The 14,147-nt window shown below is 39.2% G+C and overlaps 1 protein-coding gene across 5 annotated transcripts in view; it reads left to right on the top strand.

The window, feature by feature from the left end:
- The window catches only part of KLHL29 (kelch like family member 29), a 415,004-nt gene that overhangs the window by 327,558 nt on the left and 73,299 nt on the right, over nucleotides 1-14,147 (top strand). For all 5 annotated transcript variants that reach the window (XM_064448128.1, XM_064448133.1, XM_064448132.1 and 2 more), the window contains one exon: nucleotides 12,673-12,811. In XM_064448128.1, the coding sequence (XP_064304198.1) occupies nucleotides 12,673-12,811 (139 nt within the window). The remainder of the gene's footprint in view (nucleotides 1-12,672; nucleotides 12,812-14,147) is intronic.

The raw sequence follows: 14,147 nt of genomic DNA on the forward strand, positions 1-14,147 counted from the left end.
GATGGTATTGCAAGCGTGTGTCTTTATAACTGTACTTAGTGGGAACCAAGTTCTGTTCGGTGTGTTGGTTAGAGCTGGTGAACACTTGCTGTCACCCGCTGGGACTTTGCATCAGTTTAACTCTACCAGTTACTGCGCAGATGTGAGTGAGTTAAAGCAAGCTCTGATTATAGATAAACAGCTACTGCCTGATGTAGTGTTGACAACGTCTTCACTGAAATAAATTATCCTTGAAACTATTTTTTGCTGTAGGACACTGTTTCAATCAGGTTTTTTCCAAATCACACTAATTAGAAAAGTCATTTAACCATCATTAACAAGGTACATATTTCCAGAATTTGTTACGAGAGATGTTGTTGCTTCAAAATTTATTTTATATTTGTTATCCAGTTTAATAAAATTTAAATAGCAAGTAGATATGATAGTTCATTAAGATGTAAAATGGTCAAATACTCTATTTTCATTTTAGAATGTCATGCTTTTAATTACGTTTTTGCTATTTAGTACCAGAGAAATGTCTTATTTTCTAGGTCAATGTTTCATATTTGTGTTATGATTAAAAGAGTTTGACATTTTGAGTAAAAATATACTAATTTGTTGTATTAATTAAAAATAATGACCTAGAAAAATGCTTCCAAACTAACCTAAAGACGTCAGCACAGTGAGACATGACAGTTGTGCCATATTGTCGCTATTAATGACATTTTATGAAGCGATGTTAAAATGTGCGTACAAATGGAAAAAATAAAATTAAGAACATTTTTCATTTTTAAAACCCTGTGTATGAAATCTTCAGTCCACAGAAAGGGTCACCGATACTTGTAAAGACAAAATCAACTTTTGAAATATTGACATTTCCTCTGAAATGTAAAGGGCAGCTTTTGCACAGGTAGATATTTGTTCTTTTTAAATACATGTTAGCCTTCTGCTGCCGGAGCAGGTAGAGGGCAAGGATAGGAGAGGTGAAATCCCAAAGCCTTTGAAGTTTTGCCATAGATTTATAATGAATTTGTTCCCAGGGTTGTTCATTTGTACATATAAAGTGCTAATACCATATAGTTAATTAGAAGCACTGCAATTTTCATAAATATGTATATGAAATATGAAAATTAATGGTCTAGAGAAATGAGAAATAAAAAATGGAATTATAATAATTATCTCTCCTGAACCAGTTAAGACACACACTAGTTACATACTGCAGGTTCTACTCTGTGTCGTAGGGCAAAACATCACTGAAGACAAAGTAAATAATCACCAACTCTTGTGTTCCTGAAGAATGCAAAATAAAAATTAAAAATACTACAGACAATAAATGGTGGTTATTTAATTTCCAGTTCTGTATGTCCCTTTGGGGAGATCTCATCACTGAGTTTAAGGCTGCAAGAAAGCATCTGCCCTTTGGAAGGACCTCATACAGGACCCTCTTCTGCAAATTAGTAGTAAGCCCTCTTTTAGTGTGTCACGGATCAGTAGAAGTGGATGGACATCTATTTCCATTTTAAATTTGGCACCCTAGATTATACTCTAGTTTAAGCCCAGGAAACAAATCAATGGGAATACTAATGTGACTTTCCCTAAGTCCTGTGTACCAAAGAAAGTTTCTACATCATCTATGTCAGTGCGTTTCTGATTTTCATTGTGAGACGGACAAATCAATTCCCATCAAGAATCTTCTATCTAAATTAGATCCTGTTATTTTCAGTTTACCTAAAGCTATAGCATGTCTCATCTCAAGAACTGCATGGTTTCAACAACGTCTTTCAAAGATACATGTCAGCCCTCAACGTTTCTTACTTTTCACTGTCTCAGATTCAAAGCTGGAAACAGTTAATGTTTTACTTTGTATATGGCTTTTCAGAACAGTGCAAGTGGTTTTATGGACCCCTATCATCCTGCAAACTACCATTGGGGAGCTATTGGTCTAGATATTTCGGTCATTAGCAAGAGAAGCTGCTAGTACCTTAAATTAAAATAGATCTTTGATTTCCTGCTAAGACCTCTAGAAAAGAAATTTACTTCAATTCTTTCGTAAAACTTTACAACTTTGTCTTCCCAGTGCAAGCTGGAGCCCTGGTGAGGCTGTCATTTGAACTGAAGCTGTATTGCAGCCTCTTTTGTTCTCTCCTTGCCTTAGATGCCTGCTTGCTGCCTGCTGGCTTGCAGGAGCGAGAGGGATGACTTGTGGTGACAGCTGTAAAGTTGTGGATGGGAGCAGAGAGAGGAAAAAAGCCCTTGTTCGGTTAGGAGGGGCTTTATATCTCTCTGTTTCCATAACTACACAGAAGGAGAAAAACATGCTTCTTTCATGCTTGTCTAGATTCAAAATTGCCTGTTGTCATCCTTTCATAGGTTCAGCACCTTTGCAGGTTGGTCTTAGTAGCATTTTCGGATTATGAAATGATTGTGAAATTTGTATATTGCCTTCACAGTTGAAATTTTTACTTAATCACCGTGTTTTCTGAGGTGTCCCTTTGTTTTCGTTTGTATTTGAAATGTTTTAGCCAAGTCTTATCAACCATCTTCATTGTGTGAAAGCCATTCAGCTCTCAAAATAGTCTTTATAAGCTTGCTTAATTCTTAGAGAGCCCAGTAATTTTAATGCTCATTAATAAATCTTTGTCCTTTAATCTCAACAGGCGTCTTAAAAGTGTCTTTTTTTATTATTATTCTGAGTTTGGTAAGGCAACTACTTAAACACTTCCCAGTAACTTGTTCCTCCCTGAATATAAACATTTGTAGTTAAATGGTTTCTTACATTATCGGCCAGTGACAGCTCATATTCTCTTGCCATACTGTACAAACTAACTATTCATGCAGCATGGATACTAGGAAGTGACTTTGCTAGGATTTATACAGAAATACTTAACAGTAACAAGTAAGGTATTGACCTTACAAAATGTTTGTTTAAAAATCAAGATTTAAAAAAATAAGATTTACTCTGTTAGGGGGAAATGTGAGTTAGGCAGAAGTGAGGCGGACATTTTACAAAACATTTCCTGAACAGCTACAACACTGTTAAACTAGGAAAATTTTACAGTGCTTAGAAAAGAAGGAAGAAAATAAATTATAAAGCCTTTCACATTGTTAGGACGGGTATAATCTAGAGATTTGAAAATGTGATAAGTAGGGAGATGATAAAAGAAAATCTCACACAATTTATGGCTTTTTTAACATATGATACCATGTTCCTAAAGCTCAAAACCACACAGAAGTTAGGGGGCTCTTTCTCTGAGACCAAGCTGCCTCCCCAACCATTCCTTTCTGCTCCCTCCTCCCACTTTCCCCTGCTACCACTGCCAGTTTTTCTGCCTTCAGATGTCTCTGCAATCATGCCCACAAAAAATAGCTTATTTATCATTTTTTCCAAACCTGTTGTCATTTACAATTATAAGGGAAGTTACTAGCCTTGTATTTATTGTTCTTATTTCTTCTTTAACCATGACTGGACCTGAGGGCAGCCCCCGACATGCTGAAGCTGTAAAGCAGGGAACCAGTTGTTGAAGAAGAGTTGTTGGGTTGCAGAATAGCCCAAGGGAGGTCCTAGAGTTCACAGAATCACAGAATCCCAGGTTGGAAGGGACCTCAGGGATCATCTAGTCCAACCTTTCCAGGAAGAGCAGAGTCTAAACAAGATGGCCCAGCACCCTGTCCAGATGACTCTTGAAGGTGTCCAACGTGACTGAGTCAACCACTTCCCTGGGGACATTATTCCAATGGTGACTGTCCTCACTGTGAAAAATTTCCCTCTGGTGTCCAATCGGAATCTCCCCAAGAGCAACTTGTGTCCGTTCCGCCTTGTCCTCTCCATGGGACTCCTTGTAAAAAGGGAGTCTCCATCTTCTTTGTAGCTGCCCCTTAAGTACTGGTACACGGTGATGAGATTCTTTTATTTTACATTAGTTGATTACACTTGTCCATTCTAATAGTGTAGTGAATCACTGGGTCTCACTGTGGAGACACAGTCTGTACCAGAAGAACAGTTCTTTACCATATGAGATGCCCACTGGACCAAGAGATGCTGGCACATGCAGTTGTGCATATCCCATACGTAACATTTGCCTGGTACTAAGCCATCCACTGAGTGTATAGGCCTAAATACTTCAATTTAGTACTTTATTATTTTAAAATGATGTATAATATCTTCTGAAAGGGCAATATTTCAATGCCAAAGATTACAGTTAGGTTTATTTACTTTCATTAGGCATCACATAATGTAGTATATGAACGCTGGAAAATCACTGTGTTGCCACTGGTCAGTAAAGATGGTTTTATTTCAAAGAATTGTGTTGATTACACTTATGTACATTTTAAGAAAAGATTAAGTCCTGCCCCTGTTGAAACTGGGCAGCACCGCCTTTGTTTAAGTGTGCAGAGGAACCCCCCCACCTTCCTAATTAATGTACGTTAAGTGCTTTGAAGTCTTTGATTGTCAGGTGTTATACCTTACAGGTTTTTGGTTTTTTGGTTGGGTTTTTTTTTTTCCCCACTATAATACATGCAGTTTGTCCTGGATGCATTACTGATTTATTTTCAGAAACCTGTCTTTTCTTACCTTCTTATTTTGGAAAGCAAGCGTTTTGTTTGCCGCTGTACGTATGCACACGCCTGTGACTGATTGCTGTTAATAGACAACTCAGAGCTTTTGTTCTTACACCACCAAAACTGGTCAGCGTTTGACTATGGCTGACATGTCGGGGAGCCTGTTGATTACACTATCGGTTTCACAGATGGGTGCTTCTTGTTCAAAGCCTTCAAAACTGGGAAACGTTTAGCTAATGCCTTGCACTACATAAAGAGATCAAAAAGGTCTAAAAGCTGTCTGCTAGTCTTCTGCTACAAACAATTAGGATAATACTGAATCCATCCCAGATCACGTAGTAATAAATATTTTAGCCTTCCCTTAAGTGTGTATTGATATTCAGGGCTGCCTGCGAGTAAATAAAACAATCAGAACTAAATTTCTCTTTGAATCTGGGCTGTTCTGCGTTTCCTGCGTTCACATATTCTTTTTTCCTTCTCTTTCTGCCTGTCTCTCTCTCTCATTTTGTCTCCAGAGAAAATTATTTTCTGCCTGGAAATCAAGTTACAGTGCTAACTGAAATAGTGGCATGTTATATATGGAACAGGGGGCCAGGCTGGCAATTTGCTGGGATCCCCTGGGGTTTGTTTGCCTTGGCCAATATAGAACAGGCTGCAGCCAACTTTGTATTTAATCAGGGGTGAATCCTGAAAAAATAAAAAAACAACAGCAGATCCTGGTATAAGAAGCTGCAGCTTTATCTCAACATCTCAGTGGGTATTTTTGTACGGGATCCTTTGGTCTTGCTGCTTGTCCCTGCGTGGATCACAGCCTGTGTTGGAAAACTAAAGAGATCGGATTGTCTCCATATTTTTTTCTCATTCTTTCTGTGCATCCATATATGTAATGTAAATGCAGTTCATTTTCAACGCCAGTCACATACGCTCACTGTGCATTTGTAACCCTGTATGATTATAAATTAGCAGGCATGTATACCATAGAAGACTTTACCTTATAAATCAAAGCAGAAAAGGCATTCTAGCCCCAAACTCCCTTTTTAATTATTTTTATGCATAGCTGTGATACCAAAAACTCTCCAAAGTTGCATTTAAAGTAGATTTTCCAGTAGTGAGGGGTGTGGCTAATCTCTGAATATAGTCAGAAAATATGTTAAAATAGTTCTACGGCCTAACATAGGGAAATTTCAACGCTGAAATGTGTGAAGGCATCTTTGAGGTACCTCCTAATGTCAGTTCTAGTGATGATAATAGCCTGAAAATTGTTTTCAAAACAAGATACTGTGACTTCCCTGAGTTTTTAATATATTTAGAAAGGCTCCATTTACACATGGAGTTGTCTTCCTCAAGTGAGTAATCACTGCAGCTGACTTGTTGATCCTTTCTCAACATAATAAGGTGAGAAGAATTTGTCTATGTGAACAATGGAATATTGTTTAGTGCAGTGGGGCAACTCATTTCCAACAATGCTTTGAGCAGAATTATCATATACAGCCACATATGTGTGGTTCAGTATGGGATTTAAAAATATTTTCCCACTCTCCAGCATCTGTTACTGTTTTCTTAGCAGCACAGGTGTATAACAGTGTCAACAAGACTAAGATCTAGACAGGTTGGTCTGCACTACAAAGTCCTACTGCCATAGCTGTATCAGCTCGGAATATGACAACTTCACACCTTGCATTTCACATTGCTGTGCTGACAAAACCCAGCAGAAGACAACTCTCATTGCCTTTTGTTCAGAGGTTGGTGTAACTGTGCCAGCAGTGATACCTCTCCATCAGCATATGCTTCATCTTCCCTCAGGAGTGTAGCTGGGTAGCAAAGACTCTGTACGGCACGGCCTCGCTGAGCCTGTGCTTTGGGGTCAGCTTTTCTCAGTTCATTTTATCTGGCTTAAGGATTTATGAAAGCAAAATGTTCAGGAGATGGCCACAAGTAGTCAAGCATTGTCAGATGCCTTTGGAACAGGATGGCATCCTGTGGAACCTCCGTAATCAACACAGACTGGGAGAGGAGGGCTGGACACACCAGTATCATACAGCCAGCATTTAGCACCTCCATCCTAAGCCATTAGCAGCCTTGGCACTTCACAGTACAGAGTGAGAGAGTTCCTCCTTTTGTCTGCCTCCCCCATCTTACTGATAAAGGATCCTTGTATAGGCGAGTGCCAGCTTTCTTACGCCCCCTTCTCCTTCTGCTCTTGATGAAGAAGTTCAACTGGAATTGAGATCCAAAAGGAAAAAGTGAAAGTATTTATCTGCAAGAGATTAATTCTCACCTTCTGTGCAAAAAAAAAAAAAAAAAAAAAACAAAAAACAAAACTCCAGGCTCAGCTAAGTATCTAATCTCCCTTGGTAATCTGTGGGGAGAGACACCTGTGGTAGTTCATCCTACCTGGCCTAGCATGCAGAAGGGGCTGGGTTGCACATGAGACATGTTTCTGTCTCTATTTGACTACAGAGGCATTCCAGATAACCAGATGTTTAATTTTGAGGGTCCAGGAAGGAAACTTAGGATCACAAGGTAGTATCTGAGACATCCTCATCTGTTAATGATTCCCACAAGGCTTGGCTGATTCCCCTTATTTTTTTAATTAATATTTCATTTCAGGCCAAAAGGGAATAAGGGACCTATTTCTTGTCCTCAGTCCCAAGGAGGAAGCTGTTCTCCAGAGGTGTGTACTTGTCTTCACACCACATGGAAGCTGCCATCATCGATAGTGTATTTGTCAACTGGGAAACAACTGACCCATTGCCTGATAATCATGGGTGGTCCTGAGGGGTGATGTTCAGTGGTGGTTGCTCTGCAGTGTCTGGATGTCCCAGGGGAGCGGAGAATGGTGTCAGTCACTGCAACGCCAAGTGTGTCGGCATGACTTCATCAGGCCGGCCTAATGAGGCAACGAGGCATTCAGTTGTTATCTCTCTGTGGGGCTGCTTCAAGCTACATATCAACAGCCCAAGGGTAGATGGAGCAGTTTATTGTGACACTCCCCAGGCTTTGGGGCTCTCTGTGTGTCGGTGGGCCTAGCAATGAGGAGAAAGAGAGACTTGTTAAAATTGGCAAAAAGTCAATTGTGTGACAATGTGTGATTCAATAGGACAGGCTCGCCATGGTACACACTTTCCTGTCCCTCGTAACGCCTATTCAACTGCTAGGTCTTCTGCTTCATAATCAAATTTCTTGTAGCTACACACGCTCTACCACTGTCTATCAAAATAAGCAAGTGTGTGCAGTGCTGGCACTTAATGGTTAAAATGTTTGTTTTACGTAACTAGAGCATAACCTTGGAAATTAATCTCCTTACTTACTAAGGCAAGAAAGTAATTGGATTTTCCTTCTGTTAACTTTTCTTGGCTTTCCCACATTTTCTGTCCCAATCATGAAAGCATGAGGCTGTCTGGGCAAGCACTGGTCTTTTGCATGTTCTTCAAAAGAATAATTAGTGATGTTTCATCAATTAGCCTTTTCAGTTTTATAACAGGTTAGTTTTTCCAAGCAAATTTTAAAAAACACTACTTGTAAAAAGTGTTCTTCCATATTTCACAGCTCATTATATTTTAGCTCTTGCTGCCCCATTTAAAGCCTTATCTACTAGAATGTAAGTAAAGAGTTCTTTATTGAAAGTGGAAGGAAACCTGAAAGCTTCCATTGTGCTACAGGAATGTGCATTAGAGAGGATCTTTGAGTGGGTATCCAGCCTCCACTGTGCTTGAAATACGGAATAAATAAACTTGGGGAATAAGTTCCTTTTTCATTTTTATTTCTGATCATAAGTAATTTTAAAAAAACCACTATAAAATTTCTGTAGCCTTTATTTGATTTACACAATTACACAGTTATTCTTGGTCCTACATTTAATCTAAGCCTTATGGGCTCTTCAGTTTAATTTGTAATTTGTCCATTAATTAAGAGGGAGAAAATGTAGTGTGATGGGTGGGGCTGGGGAGCAGGAATCAAAGCTTCTGAGTTCTTTCTGGCTCTGTTCCTGACCTGAGGAAAGTCACTTGCACCTTCTGGCCCCTATTGTCTCCGGGACTCTCAATATAGTTATGTTTAAATGCCCCCAAGCAATGATATGAAGGCTGATAATGGCAAGATAGAAAGCGCTTCCTTTCACAAGCTCCGTAGTTCAGTTGCAGGTTTCAGGTCAAGTCCCCTTTAGGTTCAACCGCTACGTGGCTCATGTAATTATGGAAGAACATGGGGCGTCTATTGTGTACTTCTTTATGAAAAGAACATTGAACCCATCTTTGACTGAGGATGATTTACCATCGGTAATGATGAAGAAGACAGAAAGGACTGGCTTGGTTTCTGCAGTCCCAGTGTCTGAGTGCACCTGGGGCAGGAAGGAAAATCCCTTGTACTATGGATGCAAGAGCATTTCTGTGATTCGCTGAAGAAGAGGGAACATCAGTGCCCACCTACTGAAACCTTGCACCTTAACTGTCCTTGCACTTCATTTTTACCTGGATCTCTTTGAAAAAAAAATCAAATGAGAAAAAGAGAAAACAAAGAAAGATGGTCTGTAAGAACAAAGAAACTAGAATAAATAACCACTAGGAAATTCCCAGCACATCCCTTTCTGAAGGTTTCAGGAAATTCCATTTGTTGGAGGAAACACTGAAAATTAGGAGGAGCCCAGAAGAGGGACTAACAGGAGACAGCTGAGATCATTTTTCACTGCCAGGACTGCACTGTGTTGTCTCTCCTTTTACAACTCATTGGCAGGCATTATTACCTGGTGAAAAAATTTGTTTTGCAACTCATCCTGAGTCCTCATAAATCATTAATGCCTGGCTAAGCACAGTGTGAGCATTACAAATACTCTGAGAATGAGGGTCCGTTCTGATATAACCTTGTATCCAATACTAATGCCTGCTAGTTATTTAGTAATACAAAGGGGCCTCAGCGAGGAAGATCGATGAATCAGTGCAGTCTCCTGACTTCCTTCTCCTCTCCACCCGCCTCTTCTCTTTCTAGTTCAGAAACTGAGCCACAAAAAATACAGGACTGTTTGTAGTCACCTCTCTGTGGAGGATGGTACAACAAGTCAGGGGCACAAGGAGGGACTTACGGCCTCCCAATGGCTATAGGAAAAAGAGAATCGTCATTTTCTGATGAGGGCTTGTTCTGATTTCTGGTTTTTATGAGCCAGATTGCACCTCTGCTCCAGATCTGTGTTTTCTGGTTTGCACCCCTTAATGAATGCATACAGTATAAAGCACACTGAAGTGTGTAAAGAGCCTAGATAGAAACTGTGCCCAGGAATTGCGGGACTGGATGTAATTAAAGGGCGCTCAGTAAAGTCTAAGTAATCGACTCATTACCTGGGGAAGCTATTTGAGGACTTAGATGCTCGGACCAGCTCTCACAATACTGGAGATAGCACAGAGAGCACAGCATCCATCACTACAGCAGCTGAACTTTGTGTCTTGTTTTTCAGCAATCTTGGCCATAATCATGAGTTCACAGATGGTCTCTACTGTCCTGCTTACCCTGAGCCCACCTCCAAAACCACCAGCCCATTCAGAGTGCAGCTAAACTCTGTTTCCTTTCCTCTCCTCTCCTGGAGCACAGGAACCATCTATGCTGTTGCTATACATGCAGTTGTGCTCTTTGAACCCTAAGAATGACTGATCTGAGCTTTAAAAGGAGAAAGCAGAATGAGGTGAGATGGAGATTGACCCCTTGTGTAAGCGTAATCTTAAACTTGTATGACTTAGTCTTGGTTGGAGCCTTTGTCTTGAAAGGCTTATGCAAGGAAGATTGCGAAGACACAGAGAAAAGGAATTTGAATAGGAATGTAGCAAAAGTGCAGATGGGGATGGGGAACAGTAGTTGAGCAAATTTGAAAAGGGGAATGACAGAAACCAAAAGTGCAATTAAGTAGGGGATAAGAGAGTATCAGAAAGTTTACAGGGAAAAGTAACTGTCTTTAAGGCATGAAATGATTGAATATTGGTCAGGAGGAAAATATAGTTGCTGTAAGTGAAAGTAGAAAAATGGACCAAGACAGAAAAAAAAGTTGTTCGTATGTGAAAAGGGATGGAAGAATACTTCCTCCACAGTTGCCTCCAAAAATATGCATCTAAGGCACCTGGTGCTGTTCCTGTGAAACCAAAGACCTGAGTCACTTTAGCCCTAAATCAAGTAAAACACCCATTGTGGCCAACGCGTCCTTGGTCTTTAACCGAGGCCTGAAGTGGTTGTGGTCAAGTCAGACTTTAGGCACCACACCTCCAGCACAAGCCTGAAACTCCCCTGCAGAAGAGTGAACATTCGGATCCCGTATTAAGTTTTGCTTGAAATGTATCATTGTACTTTAGCTCAGATGAATTTGTTAAAAATAGTCCCTGCTATAGCACCCACAGGACAGAGTGGTTTATTTTCCCCTATTATAGATCTGACACAAGCCTGCTGTTATTTCTGTGGCCTCTCTAATGATCTGCTTGCTCTCTGGAGAGCACTGACCCATTTCAGCACAGAATAATTAGCCTTTCAGACACTACTGTGTTTCCATTAAATAGACATAAATGTGCAAGGTGACATTTATTTACTTAGGCCTGAAAAATGTGCACCACAGATGTTGGGGCTCGGGATAACTTCAGTTTCTTTTCATGCAACAGTTGTGTATTTGCATGCTTTCATGTTGTTTAACCACTAGTGCTTCGCTGAAAGGATTCCTGTTGAGTTTCACTGGGGAAGCAGGAGAACACAAAGATTATTTGGGTCATCATTTCACCACAAGGCCCTTTGGCGATGCTTTGGCAGCCCAGTGCCCAAGCCTGACGGTGGTTTTAAATGCAGTTATAGTTACACGCTCTGCATGTCCCTTTTACTTGGTTCAGGGAGGGACTCCATGGAAAAAAATTGATGCTGATTTACAGGTCTGTCTGAAGAGGAATGTGTTCAGAGTGTTACACTGAGAAAATGAGAACCTTGACCTATTGCAAACATAAAATAAAACCAAAATCCTTTAGTATTTAAAATCAGCTCTTTTATCATCTTGATCACTGGCTTCTGAACCGCCAGACTATTGCCCAGGTGAAAAGTATATTATTCATCTTGATAGCCACTTTGGTCTGCAAAGTTGGAGGGAAGTCTTACCCTTAGAAGTCCAGCCAGCATATAAAACACGTAGGTTCCTTAGTAGTTCACATCCACACATGAAGACGTGGCATGCTATTATTTTTTTCTGTTAGTACCAATAGGCTTTATAAAAGGAGGCATCACGCAAGGTAGGTGCTTTATTGCAGGATGGAAACACTTTCATAGGTTATTTTAATCATTACGATTCTTTCATGATGTGTGAAAGTTGATTGTTGCTGTAAATGAAGCCATTGAAGGCTAAAAAATAAAAATGCTGTGATGGTAAAAATCCTTGGAGTGCAAAAAATGGGAATTGCTATAAAAGGCAGTAATTTATTCTCTGCGTGAGATTATTTTTTATCATAAGGATGCTTTTAAGCTAATTCTGAAACATATACAATTGTAGTCAATATAGCTGAGGTATATTGCAAGATGCATGGATAATTTGGCTAATTTTTTATGCACTGTAATTTATATATTATTTAGAAGTACTATTTTATTCTGTTAACTGAGAGGCTTAACACATTTTTACCATGTTAAGGATAAGTTATTTTTGCAGGTTTTGTGGTTTTATTATTTTGACCCATATCCAGTTCATATTGCACCATAATACCATATTTTTACTAATATTATTCTAGTATGTTCAAAACTTATTTGCATTTGGATAGAAATTCATTAGCTCTTGATTTTTATTATAACAAATTATTTTAGCTTTTCTGTGATAATGCATTCTCTGTGTTTCTGATTTGCTGATGCTGATATTTTGTTTTTGTTTTTAATCCTTCCAAATTTAGGATCGTTTTTGCTTTTTTTCTGTATATATATTTCAGTTGTTTAGACCTACTGGTTCCTGCTTTTTCTTTTTTTAATACGTTATGTTTGTAACTTCTGACTGTCTGTGTTGAGCCAATCTTACCAACAAAAATATCAGTTGTTTCCTGTTTCTCTACTTCTTTACAAAAAAAAAATGAAAAGTAAAAAGTAAAAATAAAAAAACTCTTAATGGGAACCCTGGCACTGTCTGTCTTCTCTGTTCTGCAGAAATGTTGAAGGAGTTGAACCAGCAACGCAGAGCGAAAGAGTTTACAGACCTGAAAATTATTGTTGAAGGCAAAGAGTTTGAAGTCCACCAAAATGTTCTAGCTTCCTGCAGCTTGTATTTCAAGGACCTGATTAAAAGGTTTGCCTTCCTTCCAGCTGTGATCTGCTCTGTTCTTTTGTAGGGCGCATTTGTGTCGCTTTTTTTTCCTCCCCTCTCTTGCAGGTTTATGAAGATTGAATCTCCTGTCACAGAGCCAGTAGCCATTCTTTCCACTTCCTCTGAATGTATTTCCAAACTGAGACTCAGACCCATTTGTTACACATCTGACTCGTACAGTGTAATTATTTCTGATTAGTAGAGGCCGGTTTTGGCCGAAGAAAGTGTTCACCACTGAGGGATCTAAGTTTTAAACTCAATTGCTAATGGCGATTCAGACCACAACTAAAAACTATTGCTGTCAATGTTTTCAAGGGACTTTGTCACATACGACAAAAGTCTGTCCTTCGGGCTACAATAGGCCATCAGCGTTCTGGTGAGCGATGCTGGGACGTCGTGCTAATAAAGCATTTTGAGTATTGTGATCCCTTCACCCTGAAATCTTTGTTACATGCTTTTGTCTGGCTTTTATGGGCAAAGGGATTGATATTTTTATTATTTGGGGACTTTTAAAAGAAGAAAAGACAACTGATGACTTTCTCTAGAAAAGATTGGAAATAAGATGATTTTCTGGTCAAAAAATGTAGCTCAGTCTGCATGTTAGATTAAGGGTAGTTTTTTCCTACAAACACTCTAGCTTAGGGTAGGTACAATGTGTACGTTTTCTAAACATCATGTCTCCGCCTTCGCATTTTCCCCCCTCTGTTTCTAGCTGATTGATTCTAAACAGTGCATGATAATCTTTTTTTTTCCATTACATTGATTTTTCAATTTGTATGCTTCATATACTCGGATAGGAATAAATTGGTACTCTCGTATTATTAGTAAGTTAGAGTAGGAAGTAGGAAGAAAAAAACCATGAGGATAACTTTCATTTTTCTCTCAATCATCAGCAAATTAATGCAGCTGCTGATTTTGCCTTGCAGTATTTTCCTGAGCAGACTGAGCCTGGACTGTGCTAAAAAATGGGATTAAAGAACATTTTGCTTGCTTCAAATCCTGTATTTAAATTTTGCCAACTAACACAATAGTGACTGTATTTTATTTCAGGATGGCATATTGGCTGGTATCTCCTTTCAGTGTATTATGTCCTTTTGCACAAAGCTGGTTTTATAATTACGGATATATATTACATTTCTATGATATAACTGTGCTGACTGCCTTATCAATTATTCATAAAAAATATGTTGGCCTAGGAAGCATGTCTTTTCCCCTCTGTAAATCTAATGATTGCTAGCTGTAGCTATGCCAGATCTGTCCTCTCCTCTCCTTTCTCTTCTGTCTGCTCATTATCATTTAATTATTAAGGATACAGTAT

This window comes from Phalacrocorax carbo, chromosome 3 (assembly GCF_963921805.1).
Source record: "Phalacrocorax carbo chromosome 3, bPhaCar2.1, whole genome shotgun sequence".
NCBI classification, from domain to species: Eukaryota; Metazoa; Chordata; class Aves; order Suliformes; family Phalacrocoracidae; genus Phalacrocorax; species Phalacrocorax carbo.